General features: G+C 44.5%; 1 protein-coding gene across 1 annotated transcript in view; it reads right to left on the bottom strand.

Annotated features, from left to right (window-relative positions):
* Positions 1–290: 290 nt before the first annotated feature.
* The window catches only part of TEDC2 (tubulin epsilon and delta complex 2), a 26,115-nt gene continuing 1,768 nt past the window's right edge, over positions 291–24,637 (bottom strand). Inside the window, exons 2-12 of the mRNA XM_026079178.1 lie at positions 24,614–24,631; positions 23,915–23,970; positions 22,734–23,418; positions 21,216–21,269; positions 18,425–18,509; positions 17,922–18,030; positions 17,582–17,683; positions 15,957–16,168; positions 13,389–13,511; positions 3,144–3,348; positions 291–2,306 (exon numbers count right to left, since the gene is read on the bottom strand). Coding sequence (XP_025934963.1) covers positions 3,169–3,348; positions 13,389–13,511; positions 15,957–16,168; positions 17,582–17,683; positions 17,922–18,030; positions 18,425–18,509; positions 21,216–21,269; positions 22,734–23,418; positions 23,915–23,970; positions 24,614–24,631 — 1,624 coding nt within the window. The 3' untranslated portion in view covers positions 291–2,306; positions 3,144–3,168. The remainder of the gene's footprint in view (positions 2,307–3,143; positions 3,349–13,388; positions 13,512–15,956; positions 16,169–17,581; positions 17,684–17,921; positions 18,031–18,424; positions 18,510–21,215; positions 21,270–22,733; positions 23,419–23,914; positions 23,971–24,613; positions 24,632–24,637) is intronic.

Raw genomic sequence — 24,637 nt, 5'->3', positions numbered from 1 at the left:
AACTGTTTCTGGAGAAACTGTTGATCTGAAAACACCACTAAGCAAAGCACGAACACTGATAGGATACTGCTGCCAATTCTCACCATGCTGCAGCTAGTATTACAGCATGTCACATCCTCCTTACAGCTCCAGCTTTGATTCATCTGACTTAGCAAGATTCTTGGCTCTCATCTAAACATAAAAATGCATATAGGACTGACAGTTGTAGAAATTTAAAAAATGATACTGAAGAGCAATGACTGGCTGCAAAAAAACAGTAAGTGACAAAAGCTCCAACTGGCTAGAAAAATATGACATTTTAATAAATCTTAATTTTTGATACGTGACACAGGTTTGCATATTTGACTCAGCAATACTGATGTGATCATATTATAGCAACCTTATATACTTCCTGTTTTGGTTTAAAACATTGCACTAGCTACTATGTTAACAGCTTATTAAAATTATATGGGAGTAAACATATGTACGTATATACACATACATATATAACGCTCTTCTATATATACACCTATAAGTAGCTCACCAGCTAGTATTTCCAAAAAAGGAAAAATAATACTACTACCTTGAGCAATATATCCACTTTCTAGGTTGCTGCAAAGGTTTCTGGAAGCAGGATGCAGAGATTTTGCCTTCGTGTCACTGTCTCATCCCACCCTGAGCCGGTGGTGACTAGGAGGCACACAACAGCAGTTCAATGGCCTCAGCTAAAGGAGTTTATTCCAGTTGGCCTTAACCGGCAATGCCAGAGATTGATTGGATCCAGAGGATGATGTGCCCTTAAGGTAGTTCCTCCCACTGAGTGTCAGGACCTATTAATGGGGCAGCATGCAGGCACTTGTACTTCTCGTGCCCCCACTGACTACTCTACAAAAGAACAAAGTGCTTCCGCCTCCAAGAATGCCAACTTGGCATCGTCTGGCAGCAGGACTCCATTCCTGCAGGAAGGCTCATTCTCAGGCTGCACCTCTCCGGGCTGAGCGCAGGCTACCGCTGAGCATGCAAAGGCTGTTGCTGCTGTTTCTGCCAGTCCCAAGTCACACTCGTTTCCACTGCTTTTTGGAAATTTGTGTCACTGCCCTGTTGAGGTCTCCTCAGTTGTGACCTGTGATGTTGCACACAAGTTCTGGGCGCAGTAACCTTCCCAGCTCCTCCACCCAACAGTGATTACTCTTTCAAGGAATGACGCCCACTTCTCCTAGCTGCAAAAAGGGCACCATGCCAGGAACAGACCTGCTAAAACAATCATCAGTATTCCTGACACCATTAGAGCTGTTTGGAGGGAAGGGAGACAGTAAGAATTATGTTTCTTCGTATATAAAGAAATCTGGGAAAGCAGGAGGCTCACAAAGGGGACAGAGCATTTTTAGAGGGGCTGGGCTGCTATTAATAGATATTCATGTCAACGTAGCCGAGTTCATGTGTATTAACAACAAAGCAAATATGCACTCTAAAAAATATTTTTGAGAGAAAGCAGTTGCATTCGCTCTGCGTTCCTACTCATGTACTGTGTGGGCAGCAGAGGGAAAGCAATAATCCCACGGGTGCTCAAAAATAATCCAAACCCATTTACTTTAAAGGTCTGATTCAAAATGCACAGAAATCAATATGAGCATTGGCTTCAATGTGTCTTTCACTGGCCCCTGTGCTCACGGAAGAGGAGTATGCATGCAAGGGAGCTGGCAGAGATACAGCTCTAAATCTCTGCCTCCTGTCCCTCCACTTTCCCCAGAGCTATCACACTCACCTACATTTCAGTTTAATCCATGAATTATGTTCTGGAAAAACACAACGGGGCAAAGGTGTGCCAAAGTTTCTGCAATACCTTGAATTTCAACTTCTGCGCAAGATGACTCCTTCCCCCTCCTTTTCTGGCAGCTCATCTGACCTGTTGTCAATCATCATCAGCTCCCACAGCAGCAATCTGGTGAGGGCACCTTCCGGGCCCTCTGAAAACATTTCCATCCTCCACAGCGATCTGCTCTGGTAGTTTCATCCTCACAGTGATGAAGCAACCCAGATTCCTCTGCTCTGCTCTCTCAGGACATCTTGTGAGAATCACAGGGATGTTTTTATTCTTAAAACTCACTTTGAAGGACCTTTCTGCTACGTTAGCAGGCCTTCTCTGCACAAGTGGCCTGGTGACACCAGCTGACCCTGTCTGCGCTGAGACTGACAGCAGTGCTGTGTAGCGCAGGGCTCCAGGCCAGTAGGGAAATGCCATCCCTGCTCCCACGACGAAGCAGAAGCTCTTTTCCTCCGGCGTACAATGGGAAGAGAGAGGACTGTAAAGCCACGAGGACACCAGCCTAGCCAAGGGGAAGGAGAATTTACCCATTGACACCAGGAGTCGCCTTCCCAGCATTCCCAAATCGGGGACACCATCAGAGCTCCTCAAATCAGAGGAGCAAACCCTGAGCCCATTTATGCTCCAAGAATTTCATTACATTTGCTTGGGAACCCACTAAAATGCCAAGCTTAACTCTCTGACTTGTTTTTTAAAAAATGCTTTCTTTAAATACTAAAATAGCAATACCAGAGATGTAAGGGGTGTACATTATAAGGTCATAGCAGTTTTGCCCCCTATTTTAAATGGAAATGCAGAAAGAATCAACAGCACTAGAACAGCCTTGCACATCATTCAGGGACAGGGTCACCTCCGGGAAACTTTGTTCATTAAAGTGTATAAACCAGGGGTACAAACTTGCCGTTTTTATTTCAAAGAGGCCAAATTCTGAGATCTTCCTCCAACAAATCTTTCTCTGAACTTACAGTGAATTTCTATAAAACCCACATTTATGTTAAGTGAAAGAGAAAAGGCTTCAGGTTTGGTTTGGGTGTATGGCAGGATCCCATTTTTATTGTACTCAAGCCCTCCCTGACACTTTCCCCGCTCCCAAACAAAACACCCTCTTACTGTGCCACCTCTGTGGGGTTGACAGACCCCACCTGGGCACTCAGCTCACTTCCTCCCCACTCCTTTCTTTCTGTGACTAACGTAAGGGTGCAATTTTCATAACAGAAAGAGAGAGATGCTCTCATGTGTCTCCCTCCCTCTTCCCACAGAGGGAGAGAAGAGCGCAGCTGGGACCGGATGACTCACGTTGCAGAAGCCAAGATGAGTAACACCCACCGCACACACACACCTCCTGCCGACTCTGCTGACCCATCTCAAAGTGTCTTGGTGGTGGACTGGGCAGCAGGACCGCTCCTTCTTTCACCCCCACGCAGCAAGGATGCTGCAGGAGACGAGGGATCAGAGCCGGGCTGTGGTGCCCTCCAACAGCGAAAGAGGGCTCCTGGAGTCCAGGTATCAGGAACACCACTGGAGTCCAGTTCATTTCTAAATGGCTGCACAAAGAACCAAGGAAAGAAAAAACAACTTGGAAATAGAAATCACTGCGATCATCAGCTTCAGAGGTGCAGGAAAAGAGCAGAGAGGGTTAATGGGTCTGATGGGCTTAGAAAAGCTTATATTTCGAGCAAGAATTCCAGATTCCTCAAGGGAAATAAACTTGAAGTAAGAAAGGATAAGGGACCCAAGATGAGTTTGAAACAGATTAATTACTCTATTGTTAAAGTAAGAAAGTCCAGAATCAAATATGATACCAACCACCATCAACAGGGAGCGGGGAGGCCCAGGAGAGAAGTGAGGTACTAACGGCAGTCCATCTCCTCCTGACATGCTGTGCCTAGTGCTGAATGTCCCCCCACAGCTGTGCACACTAGCTGGAGGAAGAAGTTTTACAGGTCCTGGACAGGAAATCCTCCTCTGAGAAATTACAGGAGGGAAGTATTCAGTCTGAAGAGTTAGTGGGCTAAAAATCAAGAACCTGTGAGCTTTAACACCTGCATCTGGTACTCTTCCTTGCATGACCCTCATTTTCATTCTATTTTTCAAACAGAAAAGGTATCTATCTAGTAAGATTTGTTAACTTCCTTGTGTACAGACAGTTTTGAAAAGGTTAAAAGCAAATGTTCTTCAGTACAGGTAATGCAAAAAAACCAGGCTGAGGCTAGCTGGGTCAAATTGAAACTACATATGCACTTATACAAGATGAGACCATTAAAAATCTAAAATGACTGAGTTTCCTATGGTGTAGAATTACAACACAGACCTATTTGGTGCATAATTATATGGGTAATGCATAGAGATTAACATCTACTTTTAAAAGTAGATTACAGAGAGCCAAAATAATTTGGAGGCCAAAAGGAAATATTAAGAAAAAGAATTCACAGACTGGATACAGAAACGCCTACACCCAAAGCACTCAGTGATGTGATCCTGTTTGGTTTGCTTACRACTTCACCAAATATGACTCATTACATTATCACATGATAACTTTTCAGTCGGAGTCCTGCCACGTTCAGGATGGCCTACTTGATTGCGTAGAAGAGAGGGTTTCTAGATGTAGAAATTGTGTCTTATTTTCTCCAGAAACTAGAAGGTAATGGGCTTGGAAACAAGAACAGGAAATAATATCTTAGGACAAATAGCACTTCAGGGCAAAGATGCTACTTTAGAGAACATTTCTTCCTCTGTTACAAAATTCACATATATCCCTACATCAGTCATAAAGGAAAAATAGTTACACATGTCCACCATTTCTCACTTTCAGGACACAGAACTCAACATTCTGCAGTTTGATTTTCAGAAATTCTGCAAATTCACAATGCTGAAGCTAATGAAAGGTGTGCTGTGAACAAATAACACATTAAGTTGTTTGAAAAACATACCAACAGATCATAAGCATTGACTTAACACACACAGGAATTGTTTTTTATATATATATATATATATGTGTGTGTGTGTGTGTGTGTGTGTGTATGTATGTATATATGTATGAGCTAAGACATTCCAATGTAAAGTTATTTCTATGCTCTGTTAGAAAATTAATAATTCTACAGTGTTTGGATGGTATATAATAATTAATGCATGAGCCACATACCAAATTAAAATTATGAAAGGAAATAGTGAACAACTATTTATTCCAGAACTGTCACCTATGATAAATAAATTACAACTGCAACAATAAATAATTGCAGCGAAACAGGAGCAAGTCAATATATCACTAACAATTGTGTTGCAGTCCACTGCCACAAATGGCCCAAATCACAATTGCACAGGCCAACTTGAACTGGAGCTTTTTCCATCCAAATCCTTGACTTTTAACTTCAGTAATTTTAACATTGTCATGTGTCTTATATGGACAAAATTTACCAAAATATTGAAGAATGGTTAAGTGCTGAAAAGCTGCAAACATTACAGGGAGAGGGAGGAATTACATAAAAGAGGAAACGATCACATTTGGAGTTACTGGAGGGAAGAGCTACAAAAAGGGGGATGCACATCCCTTCCAGCATCAGCTGGTATAACGCACGTGCCCCAAGTAACGCCGTGGGGTAGCACGTGCACAACTGTTCAGCACCTTCAACTGCACTACGGCTGCACCCACCCTTCAAAACAATTCAAGCAAAGACATGGTTAAATTTTGAGTGGCTCCATTAATCTTAAGATAAACAGTTGGGGAGAAACTCTTGCCTGCAGAAAAGCTTCCTTCAAGAAGCACTGATGGTCTTTCATAGTCCATTTTAAGTTAATGTATGTCATGCAAAACTAGAAAACATGCAGGAAAATAAAAGGTGAGGAACAATCCTGGACTGATCTCCTGAGGAAAGGATTCTGATGACCTGATTCTGATGACCTGATTTTGAGTGTTTTCCAAGTCTATGATTCAGCAAAAGGGAAAGAAAAAAAAAATCAATCTCAGAAATAAAACAGCAACAGCCATCAGGAAGTGTGGATCTGAAAAGAGCAGCGAAGTGTCACCTTCAGCCACTCCAACAGAGACTTCTGCAATAGTGACAAGTTGCTAGGCGACATCCTCCTGCTATTTCCAGCACATACTGCTTGGTGAGCCCTACCGGAGCATCTCCCATCGTTGTATGTCAGCATGACGGACTGCTCAGCACAGGAGGAGAATCCAGGACCAGCCTGCCAAACGCCGGCAGAGGCTGTTTAACTTCAGAAATAGCGATGGCTTTTGAAATCAAAGATTCATGCGTCTTACAAGAAGGACGCTTGGCTGTAGTTTCAAATATAGATAGGAGCAGATGGAGAAGAATTTTTATATCACCCATCTTTTTTTAGCCAAGTTGCTTCCTACTGCATGTTCCCCACTGCTTTGCAATATTCAGTGCGGACTGGGCACGTAACAGACCTCCCACCGCTCCCTTTGCGTGTTCTGCTTTTACTTCTCTCTTCACTGATACTGAATGCGAGAACACGGATTAGTCAGATAACTGACTACCCAATATCAGAACACAACATACACCAAGCACTCAACAGACATATTGGTGAGAACCAGGTAAGAGGCAAAAACAGGAAAAGTGCTAATTAACAGCTAACAGCAAAGCTGATCTACAGCAACTTTTTTAAAAGTCCCTACATCTAAAGAAGAGAGATGCTACTGAAATACACAGGATTATCACTTTTGAGCACGCAGTTCATAAAGTGTTTTCCTGGTCTAAAATACTAAATGGGGTGCAATGTAAACAACCAAGCTGAACTTGAACTGACTTATAGGGCATGCACACTATTTTTAAGGCTAGCGGACAAGAAATATTCCTAGTGCATTAAAAGAGGCTATTTTACTGTAATTAGTGTAATGAAATTATGCAATTTGCATTTGTCATAGGCAAAACTAAATTACTCTCCATAAATGGAGACAACAGCACTCATGTACTGCAAAGAGGTGCTGCGAGGAATAAAGGTGTACTTATGATTCAGATCAATAAAGATTTGTTCATCCAAACAATTCAGTTGAATCTAATGGCTTTGCTTTTGCAAAGACAATACGATAGCTGCAGAGAGCTTTCTTACCCTCAAAGAGAAGACTCTGAAACAGCTACTGATGAGTTTTGATAAATAACACCTTTTATTCCTAGATAAAACCAGGTAGTTAGGATTGATAATAGTTTTGGGGATTCTGCTAAACACCACCTATTTCCTAATTATGCTAAAAGTGAGCCTTAGAAGCTCAGAGAAAGATATAGCTATGTTTAAATTTATATGGAGTTCAAACTTGTTAAAATATGAAACACACTATACCTGATTCATCTCTGCTTCCAGCAATTTGAATTCTGTCCCACCATACAATTATACAGCCAGCATGCAATCATCATTAAAGCACTGTAAAGTGTTTGTGGGATCATTAATTTTTAAAAGGTAGGGTTTTTTTCTTTTTTTTTTTTAAATCATCACTCTCATGCTCTCACCTCCTGTGTGTACGAGTGTCTGGTTGGCGCTGGATACTCATTTTCTCCTAAAGGCAATGGGAACTGCAGATACCCAACATCTCATGTGAAGGCAATAAGTTGCCTCATAATTTCAAAAGCAAGATTTACAGTCAATATGCCCTGTAATAGGCTTCATACCAAAAAAGGATAGGTTGCATATTCTGATATTTAGAATCAAAGCAGAAAGAAAGCAGGCAAGATCCTCAGACAACGCACATTGTCAGAATTCCAACATTAACAGGTTGCTACAAGGATAATGTGACTGATACATGGCCCAATATTTTTAGTAGAGGGGAAAAAGGATCAGAAAATGCTAGAGGTGCAGCACAACATAATTTCCAGTACATAAAGCAACCCCGCTTTGAGGTCTTACTGACTTGAACGCATGCATTGTTTCCCTCATTTTTTTTGTTCATAAATTAGAAATGAAATGAGACTAATTGTTTCCCACTGCAATATGCAAGGGCTGAGAAAATGCCTAAACACATACAACCAATAGGCCCAAGCAAACTGGGAGTTTCTATCCTTGGAAAACAGGAAAGAAGATTTCAGATGGGCTTTTCTCTGCGGTCAGTCTCCGCCACTGACTCAGAGCTTGCCTTCTCTTTGCTTTTTCCTATCCTATCTGCAGGTCCACTGTTCATCTTGCTCATTCTGTCTAAAAATAAGACAAACGTCTCCGTTTGTGTGTCTAAATAGCCCACTGCTGTTATGTCTCCCCTTCTGAAATAAGTTAAAAATGGCTTTTAATTTTTTTCTCCTTTACCAGCTCTTTATATTCTGGCATATGAGGAACACTGGTCCCTGCCCTCTTCTTTCTAACTGGGCTCAGGTTAATTAACAAGCAACAGATTTTTCGCAATTACAATGCTAAAGCTCTTCTTTCTTCACAAATTAAAATCAAAGCTGATAGTTCTTCTGGATGATGGTTTTGATGTTACAAAAATAGCATTTGATCTGTATGGTGGCTAATAGGAATTTTAATACCTATTTAATGGATTGTTTTCACGTCAGACTGAATTATGATTAGGGATTTGTTCTCTTCTGAAGTGCAGGAGGACAAGGAAGCTTCCAGTGAAATCAGACATTCCCTGTGCTAGACCCAGCGTATATGCTTAAAGAATGCGTAAAGAATATGCCTTGCTCCAGAGAGCATAAATGTGGCAAAACAGAGCTAAAAGACATTTGCAATAATATCAGTCTCCATTTTACAAATAAAAGGCACAGAGCCTCTGGTGTCGGATCTATCATCCACTGTAGTTAGAGAGAGCCTTCCAATGACTTCATCGGGTGATAAAATCCAGGACTGGAAACTGTACAACCTTGAACTGGCTCCCTGCCAAAAATCTGTGCTGTCCTTTTTTCCTAGCTTTCCCCCACACAACTTTTTACAGAGCTATCATGCATTTTCAATTCTTCACTTACAGTATCCTGAGAACCAGAAGTCCTGGGACAGACCGCAGGAGTGTTACAGTTCCTCGGTTACCCGTGGCTGGTATACTCAGCAGGGTTTGCATACGCTTGTAATACACTGACAATAATCACTTTCAAATCTGTCAGAAGCTGGCATAAAATTTCTCAGCAAAGCTTCACCCGGAAATTCAAATCTCATGCACTAAAGACTGTTTTTTGAAGAAGTTATCTTCTTCACTATAAACCCTCTACATTTCTGGTGTTGGTACTGACCATTTCTATTTATGTAATCCTGCAGCATCACATTAGTCATAATCTGATTTCTGTAACGCAGGAAAAAGACTGTTCTGAGAGAAAAAAAATAGACAAAAAAGAAAGAAAATCCTCACTATTTCTACTACAAATAGAAGTCTTCTATCCAAAAAACCCATGATATTCTCAGCCCTTTTCAGTAATGCTCCTATTTCTAACAATCCTTGACTGACATGACAGAGTACACACTATCCAACAAATGGCAAATTCAGATGTTTGTGCTACAGACTTAACAACATACAGTGTTTTAAGTAAGCAACCTGCTCTCTGAAAGTCATACAGTAGGTTAACTTGGAGAATAATGCTGGCAGCAAATTTATTATCTACAGAGAGAGCTTGGGGGCCGCCCCCATTTCAATTCTCTTATGTTTAACTTAACCTACCCATTGATGAAATTCAGTTATTGCATACGATTCCTTTGATTTTGCCTCTACCATTCCAGCCTGCGCTGCCTACCTGAACAGCTGGGAAGTCCATCACTGTGGATGAGATTTGCCTTGTTTCTTACTGAGAAAGGCTTTCATTATTTCTATTTTAGATGCGGAGGATCCTTAAAGCCRTATTGTTTAGCCTCTACATGCTGCCTCTCTCAAAAAGGGAGCTGTAGCAAGCACTTTGTGGCATAGCTGAGAATATCCGCAGCATAAAACCCTTGAAGGTTTCAACAACATCAACGTCCAGACCTAATCAAGAGAGTGCTGTGCATGAAAGCCTATAAAGAGAGCCTACTGACCGCAATGTGTACTAACAGAAGCACTGCCTCACTCTTCCCACAGATCAGTCATATTTGCAAAATAGAAACACTAACTGGAGAAGTCACAGAGCGAAAGGAAGGAAGCTGGTGGAAAAGGCAAGCTAGAGTAGTTGTAAATGCTTTAATGTCACAGATCTTGGAAAGAAAAAAAAAAGAAGAGAGAGTGCTTCCTCCCAGGATCCAGCTTCATGTACTTGGATAGCGTAATATCAAGAACACTAACGCTCCACTATAGCGGACAAAAAAGGAAGACAATAGATGCTATTCCTCTTTGACCCTTACTGTGTCACAGCTCATATCTACACAACATGGATATCATCTATCTCTTTCAAGAAATATTGCATATTTTATGTATTTCTTGTAATACACTGACATCACAACCACCCTTTTCTGTCTTTTCTTCATCTCAATATGATGCACCAGAGTAATTTCTTTTCATAATAGTTGTACCTTTTGTAACAAAAAAGAGCCCCCTCCCAACAGAGTTAAGCTGCTATTGAATCTTCACACTTCATTTCAAATGAGTGTTGTGCTATAGCAGAGATAAGTGAGTCATTCAAATGATTTAAAGTCTTACACATTTATGAAAATTATAAAATGCTTTTCATATGGTGTAGGAAGAGTAATAAAATCACATTACACATGCAGAGGCACAAAACAAACCAGATACCTGCCAGTCATTGCACTGGAAGCTGTGCTCCCATCCTGCACCCCTCTTACATTTTTAGTTTGCCTTTTGAGTGTGCAACAATTCCTCCCCATGAGATCTCAATTCTGTGGGCTCAGTTGCTTTTTCACACACCTTTCACATCTGTGTAGTCCTTGTTGTGTCAGTAAAGTTTCTGCCAGTTTTCACCGGACTACTCTGAGCGAAGAAGCAGATGCTTCATGACTAATGCAGCCCTTACGGAGACAAGTTAAGGATAACAGCATGATAACTAACAATACCAAATGGCGTCTGTAAAATTCAGTCAAACATGCAGATGTTGCTGTTCCTGGCATATGACCATGTTAATTTAGGAGGCAGAGTGTTTGCTCTTGTAAGCAGTCCTTTAATCAAGAGATTTTACTGTGCCAGCACTGATCACACTATTATTGCCCACAGGACAGCTTTCCCAGCAGACATGCAGATGTAAACAAGGCAAGACTCTTCCGCATGCTGCAAAGCAGAAGGAGGCAAAACCCCTTCACAGAGCTTTTACATGCTCCTTCCAGTCCAGGGGAAAGGAGACTCAAATCCGAACCTTAAACCTCCTGCAGCTCAGGCTCTGTGCTGTGGGCCACTAATTCATTGCCAAATGTGCCTGCCCCTAATCCACAACCAGGCACCACTGCACTGACCCATCTGCCCCCAGGCTCCCTGGGCTCACATGCCCTGAGGACGAAGGCTAAGGACCCAATTGTGCTTTAACTGGACCTGGACCTCTGCATCTTAGTGGCATGATGGCAAGAGCTGGTGCTGTTGAGTRCAGCTCTTGGCACTGGCAGGGCAGCTTCTGCCAAACAGCCCAGCCAGCTCACGCACAATAAAACTGTGCAGCGCAATTTTGTAATAGGGAAGGTAACTTTGTTTTTCAGGCTTCCATACTCTCCTTCTGCACCCTCCATACATGAGTAGCTTGTAACAACTCCCCCAAATCTAGAGAAGTGTGACTCCCAGTGGCAGGTCTTACGGATCTAATAGCGAAAAGCCTCTAGCTTCTTCCCCTCATCCCAGATTTCAAATGAATTACCATACTTTCATGCATATAGCTACATTCAGATGTCTCGCAAAGGCAGAGACCTATTCAGACAGAGAATGCAGGCTTTGGGTCTGGGGCAAGAAAGAAATCTGGAGCAAGACTTCTCTATATTACCTACACATTCATGTTAAACCACCACTTTTCCAAGTTTGTGAAGAAAACCCAAAGGTCATATACAATTGTCTCACGCAGCAGCTCAGTACTGTATCTCTGTCCTGACACCCAGCTGTTCACACATGTCCACACAAGAACGCAGAAGAAAAAATAAAGCAAACAAGAAAGAGAACAAGCATTTAGATAAAATACATTAGACCGACAAGCAGATATTCCTGTTCACATGGCTCTTCAGTGAAGGGTGGCTGGTAGATATCCCTGCTGCATGTGTCAGAGCTGCCCTGACCACACGTTCTATAGGAAATCAAATACTGACTGCCTACCAAGGTCTTAATGCAATACAAAACTCACAGAGTAATGGATGTGATTTTCATCTAACATTCAGATGGTTTTCAGTGATTTCTGAGACTCTCAGAAAAGGGCAGACATTTGGAAGTGACACAACTGTTGCTCTTGCCCTGAAAAACCTGAAAGAAAACAATGCTGGCATTGGTCATTGTTTTAAGAGTGAAGTCCTTCTGAGCAAACGGTTCTAGCCTAGCTAAGACATACAGTGTGAGTCAAAGTGAAATAAGCAGTAGAAACGCTGCAATGGTACACAGCAGCCCTTCTCTAACAGACTTTGTAATGCTCACAAGCAGAGGCATTCCACATGACCCTGAAGCATTGCTTTTAATTGCCTCATAACAATGCTGCGGGGTCTAGTGAAGACTTAAGAAGCCAGGAAGAACCGAAGCTGGAATTATGCCATGTTGGCAAGGTCAGAATTACCCTAGAATCTGTATTTTTCAGAGATGGGCAGGATATTGCATTAGTCACCCTGAAAGACTGCTCCTCCAGCACAAACTGGCTCTGGTTCAGCAATAACACAGAGGGCCGAGTGCCATCTACTGGGCTGCTTTATCAGCTCTTTCCTGCTGCATCTGGATTTCGGAAACATCTTTTCTCTGAGCACAGATAACCCATCCCTGCTTAGACCACTGTCTCAGGCACACTCACCAGGTAAAATGATGCAATGAAGGTATTTCAGTTATAAGTAATTATAAAAGAACCTGTCAAGTTGTGAAGCTGCCTGAAGGGACCCTGAACTGAGCAGTGATGTGACTGACAGGCTAACAGAAAGGAATGGTTTTGGCTGGACAGAGGTCCAGGTACCAACCCTGCTCAGAAGAGTTACTTGCAAACCAGAGCAGTGCTAATGAGGCATTAACACACGTGGTCTAGGTTTGTGCGCATAAACACATCAACAATGCTGTTAGTTGACGAACACTAGTTAGTGAGTACTATAATGCTAATTTGTGCCAGCTAGTGAATGCAATAGTAAGAAGGCAGCAGCTCAGATTCTCCAGAATTTCAGCTGCTGGACAGTTGTACCCCACCATAGTGTGGCTATCTTATCAACCTTATCAACCTTCAGTATAAATCATGTTTTATTGCTAGCTACACTGTCTGACTATAGAAGCCTGTTACAGCTGAAGAGGTCAAGAATCTAGACCTAGCTGGACAGACCTTAGAAGAAAACCCAACACCAGTATCCATGGAAACTCTGGAGGGGCTTCACAGAGCCTCAGAGCTGGCAAATTCTAAGAGAATATAAATAGAAAGAAAAACAAAAATGTGAAATTTAATTTTTTTTAGTTTGACAAACAGGTAGAGTAAAAATTAATAGAAAAGATTTATTGCTTAGAACTGTCTCTAGTTGTGTGAATGGCTGGCAGGAGGGTCACGCAGGATCATTCTAACAGCTCATCTCTCACCAGCACAGGGAATCGCTTGCCGCCTTCACAGAGCTGTGTGTAAATTGCCCGATACAGCTGAATCGCAGAAGCCTCTGGGTGAAGCCTGGATTCCAGAACAGGCAGGAGTTCTGCCATCATGACCTGGACAGAAGCAAAGGAGATATGTCACCAGAGTAGAGCCAGAGCTTTTTTTTTTTTTTTTTTTTTAAAAGACTCCATGAAGTGAAGTGGCTGCATAAAGAAGTGAAATCTAAGCAGAAGAGTATGAGTAATAATACGCTAATTGGTAGATGATGGCTTTCTTTTGTCATATTTAACAATAGTAGAGTTGTTCATCCTCTGCTCACTGAAGTACACCAGCAGCCACTCAGCATTCCTAAATATGCAAGATAAATGGTAGTGCTTTTCCTCCGCTATCTCTGACAGCACTCTTACTGCAAAGATGGCCCAGTGCTGGGGTGAGATCAGCTTTCTGTGGGAAGCTGACGGTAAACATGCATGAAGATGCCGCTTTGAGAGGTCTGTAACCACACAGTGGACAGCTTTACACAGTACTAGTAAGTTCAACCCTCTGCTTGTGATTGTTCTTGTCACTTCCCATTTGGGCTACATTCATACAGGACAGATGCGCAAGCGGCCAACTCCAACCCATACGGAATAAAGCTGCACCCCTCCCTGGCAGCACAGCTTACTGGGAATGCTAAAGCTGTCCTACATTCCCTGCCCTAGCCTCTGGCTTATTAAGCCTAGCTTGTAATGTCAGTCCACACTCTCAAAGGACTCACTGGCCTGTCTCAGCATAACTTTCAGCTCAAAGCTCTAGGATGATGACTGTGACTGACAACTCAAGCACAAGAGAACTCACTATCAGAGGAAAATGAGCCTTTTGTTTGCCAGTCTTGAATTAACCCTCAGAAAAGCATTTTGCCCTACACAGACAGCTCCAAACCTCATCACCTTCTGCTTAAAGTTCCAGGGACCTTTTTTTTTTTCTAGCCGGCATCTGCTAATGAACTCTGAGCAGTCTGTACATTAGAAGTGCACACAGCCTACTGTACACAGCTCTCATGAGAAGAGCAGACAATGAACTGCACATGATAGTCACATTTCTTAAAGCAAGCTTCAGCAGCGGAAACAAAGGAAGAACTAAACAGAATGAAGTACAAGACACCTGCAGAGAGCCAGAAGTTGTGGGTTCCCTCTCCTGTTCTCTCTAAGTCTGCAGGAGACAGGGATAGGACACAGCTGTTAATCTTTGGAAAGAATTTTAAGATCTGTAAACATAAAGAGCTACGTAAGGGAAAAACTGGCACRTGAAGTGCTACACCACTCCTCTTCCTAAGAGGAAGCCCCTTCTCTTTTCCATCTGCCTCGTCTGCCTCTGATGCATAAGAATAGGGGAAACAGACCTTCACCATCAGAGACAGGCTAAGAGTCCACAGGACTTTCTGAGAGTCTTGGATTCCTCCATAGAAAGGCAACGGACAGACTTGGCCCAGAAGTACGTGAGTTCTTTCAAACCCAGGAGATATATCCTGTACCAAATCCATTCACTTTACCTCTCCCAAGAATTTTACCTATCTTGCACAGTCTGCATAGGGCTACTTCAGATATTCAGAGCTTACCCAGTACAAAGTACCTGTCTATAGAAACATGTGTGGAGGGAATAGGGCCAGTCAACACAGCATCCAGGCAGGAGGCTTTGGTCACTACTGCATTTTGGGCAGATAAAAGGGAAACCCTCACAATCCATAGTTCAGGGGTATAGTGCTAAAAGTTTGCTGCCTGCCTTCACACAGGACATCTTCAGCCAGAGGGAGAAGTGCAGTCAGATACCAGTAACTCTTCCTTGGCTTGTAAAAAATTGCTTTTCCAGTGCCTCCATCATTCCGGCCAATGGCAAAGGGTAGATCACAGGCAGAGGGTAAATGTGATTTCACAGATCATCTCTACCCTTTACTGTTTGTAGTTTGAGAAGAGCAAATGATCCCTGTGCAGCAAACACCCTGTTCAGGCTAGTGGAGAGACTGACCCCTATCATGTTCTTTCAGTCTCAGAAAGGTAAAGTCAAGATTAGCAGCACAGCACAGTCGTTTGAGATTAAAAGGACAGGAACAGACAGYAGAAAAACTCACTAGTCAAAGAGGTCAAGTAGGAGAGGATGAGAGAGTGGGTGGCCTCACAGGACTGTAACAGGCTGCTAAAAGGGATCTCCAGGCATTAACTACAACCTCTGCCGCTGCCAAACTCCACAAGAGTAGCCAAAAAATGATACGATTTTGCTAGCCTCAAACAGTTAAAAACAAAGATTAGAAGTATGCTGTAATTCACTTGGAAGTTATGACCCAGACTATGCAGGAGTGGGTCAGACATTTAAAGCCATCTGCTCTGGAATTAAGAAATTAAGTCCATTTTCTCTACAAAGTGAGGCACTGACAGGACTTGGACATGAGGTATAAACACAGAAACACCATTGGGAGAGTTTGCTGGGCTGCTGTTTCCCCATCAAGACCCAGTATTGCCAGCTGTTGCACCATAACCACCCTTCTCCACCTCTACCCAGTAGCACTAATGCCCTTAACTCACCTTTTGTATGGCAATTTCCTGGTTCAGCATTGACACTTGCAACTTCAAGGCAAACAGGTCCCTCAGCTCCTGGAGACTGGAATAACAGAGGAGAGGCACAGCCAACACACCTGTACTGCCACACCCCTGACCCCTAGGAGGAACATAGTCTGGACGGCAACTTCCTGCATACCCAGTACAGTCTGGACACAGTCTCATCTGGGACTCTGCAGCTGTCAGGATGGAAGAATTGGTAGAAGGCAGGAGTATGCAAGTTAGAACTGTACTTCCAGAATTTGGGATCTACTTACTGTTCCTGCAAATGAATGACTAATGACATTACATTAAGTCAGGGTAAGCCCCCCACACATAGCACAATCAGGACATGAAAGAGCTGGGACACTGCATACCATGGCTTAACAACAATTGAGGTTGGAAGGAACCTTTGCAGATCATCTAGTTCAACCCCTCTGCTCCAGCAAGGCCACCTAGAGCAGACTAACTGTGTCCAAAAGGTTTTTGAATATCTTCAAGGATGGAGACTTCACAGCCACTCTGGGCAACACGTATGAGAGCTCACCCACCCTTGCAGTAAAAAAGGTGTTTCCTCATATTCAGACAAAACTTTCTGTGTTTCAGTTTGTGCCCATTGCCTCTCATCCTGTCACTGGGCATCACTGAAAAGAGTCTGGCCCCGTCTTCTTTGCACCCTCCCTTCACATATTTATACACGTTGATAACAACCCCCCTGAACCTTCTTTTCTTCAGGCTAAACAACTCTCTCAACCTTTCCTCATAAAACAGATGCTCTAATCCCTTAATCATGTTAGCAGCCCTTTGCTGTAAGGGCCAAAGCTCTCTTGTACTGGGGAGCACTGGACACAGCACTCCAGGTATGGCCTCAYCAGGGCTGAGTAGAGGGGAAGGGTCACCTCCCTCAACCTGCTGGCAACACTCTCGCTAATGCAGCCCAGGATACCATTGGCCTCCTTTGCCACGAGGGCACATTGCTGGCTCCTGGTCAATTTGCTGTCCACCAGGACCCCCAGGTCCTTTTCTGCAGAGCTGCTCTCCAGCTGGTCAGCCCCCAACCTGTACTGGTGCCTGGGGTTATTCCTCCCCCGGTGCAGGACTCTGCACTTGCCTTTGTTGAACTTCATGAGACTCCTGTCTGCCCACCTCTCCAGCCTGTCCAGGTCCCTCTGAATGGCAGCACAACCCTCTGGTGCATCAGCCACCCCACCCAGTTTGGTATCATCAGCAAGCTTGCTGAGGGTACACTCTGCCTCATCATCTAGATCATTAATGAAGATGTAAAACAGTCCATACTGGACCCAGTATTGACCCCTGGGGTCCACTGCTCATTACAGGCCTAGGAGACTTTGTGCCACTGATCACAACCCTCTGAACATAGCCATTCAACCCTTGTGTTCAGTTAAAAGCCTCTCCTGAACACAGATAGGTGGTAAACAGATACCACGGCTTCACTTCCCACCAGACCAAATTTTATATACTACACTACCATTAACGGTAACTGTGAGAAAGATTACGTTGGTACACCATGTTCTGCTCACAGATGCCAGGCTACTGCTCAAACATAGCTAGCCACATTCAGAACTGACTACGAAAACAGGGACTGGCCTCACCTTCGCGCAGAAGCTGCAGCTTATGTAAGCACTGGGATGCTATGGTTTGCAAACCCTCCAGGGTTAGAAGGCTTTCATACTCTCTTTGCAGAGTGGGATGGTCTAGAAGAGAAGCATAGAGGAAAGCTAGCAGGCATGAGAATACTGAAATCTTCCCCCAGACATCAGCTTCTAGGGCAGGTTTAGGTTAACCAGCCCTCATTTTGGGCAGAGAAGGTTCCTGCTCCTGTCCCTTGTGTCCAGCACATGCCAGGAACACAAGACAAACACACAATTGGAGCCTGCTGGAATCATCTTATTTCCCCCCGTCCCCTGCCTTTATTTTATTTATTTTTTTTACCTGCACGCTCAGCTTCCACACACTGTCTCAGAAGGAGGGGGACATCCTGCATGACCTTTACTTCCTCCTCTATCTCTGCAGGACTGAAGGCTGGCATCGGTGAACAAAACTCAAAGAGCAGCAGCTTAAGGAAGGTTTCACAGCACCAACATGAAATAACCCTGTACACCACCCTGAGCCCTGGGCCAAGATAACAAGAATCAGGGGCAGTGGCAGAGGGCAAGCAGCCCTCAAAACAGCAGTGCAGGGAGCACACTGAGGACAGCACAGCTGTACATGGCATGCTCACCTCATAAAACTTTTGATCCAGACAAACAGGACCATGACTACTCAAGAGCTGTGCTAGGAAAAACAAAAAACCTTTCCTGGAGACACAGCTTGAACTCTTGTTATTGGAGGGATAACTCTCTCCAGGTAAGGACACCCCACAGACAGTTTGAGCCCAATGCCTGCTGTATTGCATCATGTGCTCTTAGAGGGGATGGTGAGCTGAGAAAGGATACAGTTGTCTGGATTCTCTCTATAAAACGGTTCCTTGCAGCTGCTGCATCTGCACTTGACTGATAGAGACGACAATTCTCCCATGCCCTTAAAATTCAAAAGGGGCAGGGAGCAGAGGAGTTACGCTCTTGGTACTAGACAGTGTTCACAATGAGCTGCAAAACACCAATATGACATACCAACGCTTCAAATACAATCATCYTCCTCATCCCTTTCTTTTACTAAAAAAACCAGGTTGTTTATCAGCTATTCCCCCCATAGTTTTGGCAATCAGATCAACAAGGACATCCTGCAGAAAGCATTAGATACTGCAAAACACCCATGTTATTTCTCTCAAATTGTTTTGAGGGGAAGGATTTACAGCCATCAGAACAGACAACACAGTTCTACAAATTAAGCAGAGTGTGAACTTACAGCACATCAGCAGTTCTGTTGTACGCAACCTCTATTATGTTTTTATTCCATAGAATATGTAACAAAGCTTCCCCTCCTTCCTCAACAGCTAAGCCATTTACATTTCTGTACATCTACTTCGTTAGTAAATGTGTGCATAAAGGAGCTACCATGGTAGAGCAGACACAGGACAAATTCTCACGCCAGCTTTCAGCACAGCAATTCCTTCATATGCCAAACATCCTTGAGACTGTCCTTTAATCCTTATTTTAGGACACCGTGATATGTTTGGCAAGCAGCATGATAGCAGTGCATCAGTACCAGGGACTCAATAGAACACAGGGGTTTAAAGACAGTATCAAGACTAAGCTGGCCAGGACATTATAAAAGAGTCCAATTTTTAAAGTAGATGCCACTTAAAAAATGGAGAGATACCAGAGAAGTGCATTTCATTTACAAAGTTCAGCATCATCACTGGTGCATTGTCCCCATGTCATCCATTACTTAAAGAATTGTTTTAAAGAGCCAGTGCCTCTCAGCCATTCTCCCGTTCTCCCAAAACCTGTCACAGAGAATGAGAGCCATCAGGAAGAAGTTTAAAATAGTTACACAGTACATGACTGTCTAACTCGAGTGCCCATGTGTCTTTTCTCCATCACGATGGATCCTTTAAATCATGATAGAAACCGCAGTTTTCAGAAACACGTTATGAAAAGAAACAGCACGATCAACAGAATAGGAAAGAACAGAAGTTACCAGGCAAGATGCATTCCCTCTATAAGGAATCTTCTGAGCAAAGGTTATTTTGAACTTGTCACTGATTCAAAAGTAATAGCAAAGAATGTAAAATTGCATCAGAGCGATTAAGATGCTGAAGGGCTCGGTTTACAAGGGAAAATTAAGAGAACCAAGTCTTTACAACTTGCTGAAGGGCAACTAACAAATTGGTGTCTAAGCGACAGTTGTCTAGAGGAGGAGGAATTCTGGAAGATACCACAAGGATCTATAGCTAGACTCAGCGTTTAAGCTTAAAATCTGGACAAGCCCCAGTGACAAATCTGCTAAACTGTGGTAAGATTTTCCAAAGGAAGTGCTAGAAGACTGTGACAATGTGCTCCTTTCCTCCCCCCCAAAACTGATGTGCTCTCTCCCCCTCAACCTGACCTCCCTGTAAACAGCACGTATGTAGGGGCTAGTTGAGCATACGCCAACTAAGGCCCGTCTAGTATGCAAATATGACCATGAGTCAATCATCTCCCCCCCCACATAAACAGGGGGCAGCCCAGAGCCCATGGAGCTCTCCTGCTCAGCAGCGGGCTGCACTGCAGAACCTCCTCTTGATCAGGGATGCCTCTCAAGGTTACTCCTCCACGTTGAGAGAGATTCCTTACCCGCGACAGATCCTTGGTAAGTGATTAATAGCATGCTGAACTTTTGCGAACTTCGTGAAACTTTGCTGAGTTATATCTCTGACTAATTGCGCACATAATTCCTAACATAAACCGTCGACCAAGTCTGAGACGAGGACTGGATTCAGCCGCACCTAGGCTCCTCTCCGAAGGAGTTTAGAAAGCAAGGGGGTCCAGTCTGAACCTCGTGACTCAATGGGAGGGTCTCCGTTGCACACACATCTGACCCTGTCCTTCATGCAGTAAATAACTCAGTGAACCTTGCCAATTGAACCTCGTTAAATCGTTCCTATTCACGATTGAACTTTGTTAAGTTGCTGTCTTACTGCAACAAACGTAGTGCTGCTTCCCTCTTACGAGKGAAGTGCATCACTCCTTTCGCGACAAAGACCCTTACTGGGGACAGTGGAGAAAAAACTAAAGCACTGAGTTCACCAAAGCCAACCGTTTGCACCACCAGTGTGGAAACACTGGAACTGGCTCTGTTTGAGACAGTACGTTAAGCAGGAATGCAGCCTCACGCAAGCACAGTGACAGTGCTTCTGGGCTAGAGAGGTACACCAGTTGGGTGGTTCAGGTTAGCAACAGCTCAGGAAACTTGTTTCATTGCACAGAGAATACAGGGACCCCAAAGGGTTTCCTGCCTTCAGCTAGGACATAGTATCAGCAAATACTTCTGCAGTCTTGCTAAGTCTGTGATTAAAGCATCCCAGTACCTTTATAACTTGGTGATTAACAGGAATTAGCACTCTGAAAACAAACGTAGAACTATTGGCTAGAGTAACATGAAAACAAATACTCTCAGAAGTAGCCTTGCTTAGACACCTTGTATTGAATCAATCCTCCTGCTCTGAATTCAGGCCTGACACACTGCTGGGTCAGTGCCCAGCTGTGACCCAGTAACCAGCCAGGTCTCCTTCCATCTGGCCTCTCTCCTCACAGTCCTTAAGCAGAGGGTAGTTATGGACAGGATTGGTTAAGTTGGACTTACCTGGAATTCCTGGAATAGGCTTTCCTGTAGAGAAGGGGAAACTTCAGCTGGGATCTGCAAAACAGGAGAATCATCAATGCTGACTGCCAGAGGGCAGCGGAGCCTCACCTTCCAATAGAGAAAATGACATTTTGTCTAAATTTTACATTAATTTAGTTGTCATGGAAGATGTCAACAACCCTAGAGACTGAATCCTCCACTGCCTTCATCATGTCCACGATGAAGGGGAATTAGTCTGTTCATTCATTTCACAAATGTCACTGAGGTCTCTTGGAAGAGCTCTTACATCCTCCACCAGCAGTCAGAGGTTCATCCAAAGGTGAGAGGCAGTGGGTAGGAACAAAATCCTGACAAAGCTGAGTACATACACAGACGTAACATCTTCAAGGGAGCTAATAGGAATAATCACTATAGACATAGGCACAAGCAGATCTCCCCTAACTATACTGCCACACTGGAGCATGACAGATTTGCCTAGTACCATGAGATACTCAAGAAACAGGAAAGGGACATTTCAGCTTCCTCTGGGAATAGGTATCTCAACCCCAGAGCAGAATCAAACCTAACCTGTATTGCAAAAACATGTCAGCTGGCAGTTATATCTAACTAGAGTCACACGCAAACTATGAAGGCAGGACAACAGTTAGGATTTTAAGTAAATAAATACTTGAATCCAGACTCCTGTTCCCCCAGCAACTGTCACTCGTGTCCTGTGGGCATTCCAAGAGTACATGAACAGTGTCAGTTTCCTGCCTTCACTGATACAAGAGTTGGCTTGTGGCAGCTGTAGAACCATTTCTCAACATTTTCTGGGTGCAGGTGCGTATCATATCTGAACTTCATTGTTTATTTAAAGTGAAGAATATATAGAAATGAATACAGAAATTGTTTGAACTAGACAGACTGATTTGAATGCAAAGCCAATCTTCTAAGTATTATTCTGCTATTTTTCCACGAAGCATCTCAGTAACATCAACTTTATAATTCTTATCACACCAAACACCTGAAACAACTGCATTTTAGTCAGCACTGATGTGTATAGTTGTACAAGAACAGCGTCTCAGAGGTTAAAGGGGAAAGTATTAAATCCGCATACCATCTTTCCAAACTGCATTGATCATATGCTTTTTTTTTCTTGAGCGAGGAATAGTTCATGAATTACATACATCTTTGTTTAAAAAAAAAAAAAAAGCTTTAAGAGAGACTGGACTGAGAGGAAATGGAAAGCTCCAGAAAACTTTTCTGAACTAGCTTTCCAGAACAGTCATAGCAGGCTATGAAATATCCAAAGTTTGAATTAAAAGACTTTGGAGGTTTTGGAAGTTCTAGCCATCCAGCAGTAAGCCCTTACAATGGAAACGCTTACTCAGTAAAGGATCCTTCCCCTGAAAAGGATCTGAGGAGCATTGAAACCAAACTGCATCCTACAGAACAGTGGAAGAGAGGCCAGCCTTTGCAGATGCACAAATCTATATGTCAAGCACAGCAAAACAAAGGTGCCCATCTTTCAGTGCTTACCCCTTTTCTTGGAGGGTGTCTGTCTGAGGTGAGTTGTTCCTTCCCAAAGCATCTTCAGTTGTATGGTCCTCCCTTCTGCTGGACTCTCCCAGTGAACCACAACCTTCCTTCCCTGCATCAAATAGCTGCCTGCCAGCAGCTATTAAGTTCTTTCCCCTGGCCGAATCCCCTATGGAGACACTCTGCTGCTCAAGCAGGGCACATTTGGACAAGCCAGTTGTCTTCTGGGATTCAGCTGCACCACAGACTTCTTGGTTACTGGCACTGATTGCTAGTCTATGGTTCCTTGCTTGTTTGGAAGCCGCTGCTTTTGAAGGGCTCTTCCCAGCTGTCCTAGGAGCTTGAGAGACACATCTAGCTGGGGCTTTCCTATGTGTTTTTTTCACATCTGGGTCAGTCCTATAAGGGGCTGTTAGCAGGTATGAAGAGGGCTTCTTAGAAGAGGTAGGCTTTTTGCTTACAGCTCTCACTTTGGTGGTCACAGGAACACCCTCACTAGATACTAGCACTTGCTGCACTTGAGCATTCTTGGGAGCAGGTCCCTCATTTGCAGCTTTCTCTCCTTCTCTACCTCCCCGGGCCTCTGGTGGAGTTTTCAGGATGCTTTTCCTGACTTTCAGTGCCTTCTCTAAGGCCCTGTTCAGCAGCTCCAGCTCCTCCAGCTCCTTGGGTGAAGGCCTGCTCTCTGCAAGAGGAGAGGATGTATCAGTAGGTGAAAGGTATGGTCCAAACCTGGATCTTCCCCATTTGTTTCTACACTGACTCACTCTTCCAGGTGTTGCAGAAGGAAACAGAACCCATCAAATGGTGCCGTGGGTCTTGTGGCCTCACTCCCACAGTGCCTACACAGAGGATGCTGGTAGGCTTGCCAAAACCCCAAAAACTCGGGATGGATGGGAGTCATAGAAGAAGACAGTGCTCCAGAACCAGCCATCCCTTCGCTAACAAGTGACAATCACCGAGTCTTGGTCAGGTCTGCAGATGCCTCATCTCTGATCTCAATAACCACGGCATGACTTCAAATTAACACCAAGGAAGCCAGTAGAAAGAAAAAGCAAAGGAAGGCTTCAGGTTGACACAGAGCACCAGAAGGACTTTTAACACCAAGGCTGGCTCAACCCCAGCCAGACCAAGGACCTGCATGACATGGAGAGGCACCAGGTCAAGATGAAAGAGCTCACCTTGTTCATTGCTTGAGCTCCTGTCTGGCTTCAGCTGTTCCTCATCTTCAGTGTCCCTAGGCAGGGTGAAACACAGAGTGCCAACAAGCAGCATTGCTGTACACTGACAGGTTTGGCTTCCCTGCACGCCCACCACCCTGCGGGGCCTCTGGGGACGCAGCAGAGTTGGGTGCTCACACGCCCCGACTCCGACCGCTCTTCTCCAGGGGCAGGGGAGCCAGGACCACCGCTCACCGCCACTGCTGATGGCACACAACAGCTATTTCTTCCTGGCAGCACAAGGAACAGGAACCCCAGAAATCCCTGCTGCAACATCAACGGGCTTCTACAGGGCAAGCAGGCAGCACAAACACGCGAAGGACGGAGCTGTGCTCCCCACGCGCGACTGGAGCTGAGGGCAGCCCGCAGAGGGCCGGGGGCCTCCCTCCCGGCCCTGGGGCCCGCCTCGGGCGGGGCCTCCCGGCGGGGCCCCCCGTCTTCCCCCGCCTCGGGCAGGGCTTCCCGGCGGGGCCCCCCATCTTCCCCCGCCTCGGGCAGGGCCTCCCGGCGGGGCCCCCCATCCCCCGCCTCGGGCAGGGCCTCCCGGCGGGGCCCCCCGTCTTCCCACGCCTCGGGCGGGGCCTCCCGGCGGGGCCCCCCCCCGTCGCCCGCAGCAGGGGCCAGGAGGCGGCCGCCGCGGCCCGCCCGGGCAGCACTCACCAGCGCCCCAGCAGGGCCCTGCTC

This window comes from Apteryx rowi, unplaced genomic scaffold (assembly GCF_003343035.1).
Source record: "Apteryx rowi isolate R43461 unplaced genomic scaffold, aptRow1 scaffold_494, whole genome shotgun sequence".
Lineage (NCBI taxonomy): Eukaryota > Metazoa > Chordata > Aves > Apterygiformes > Apterygidae > Apteryx > Apteryx rowi.
Note: the sequence above shows the minus strand (reverse complement) of the source record. Positions and strands in the feature narration are given on the sequence as shown.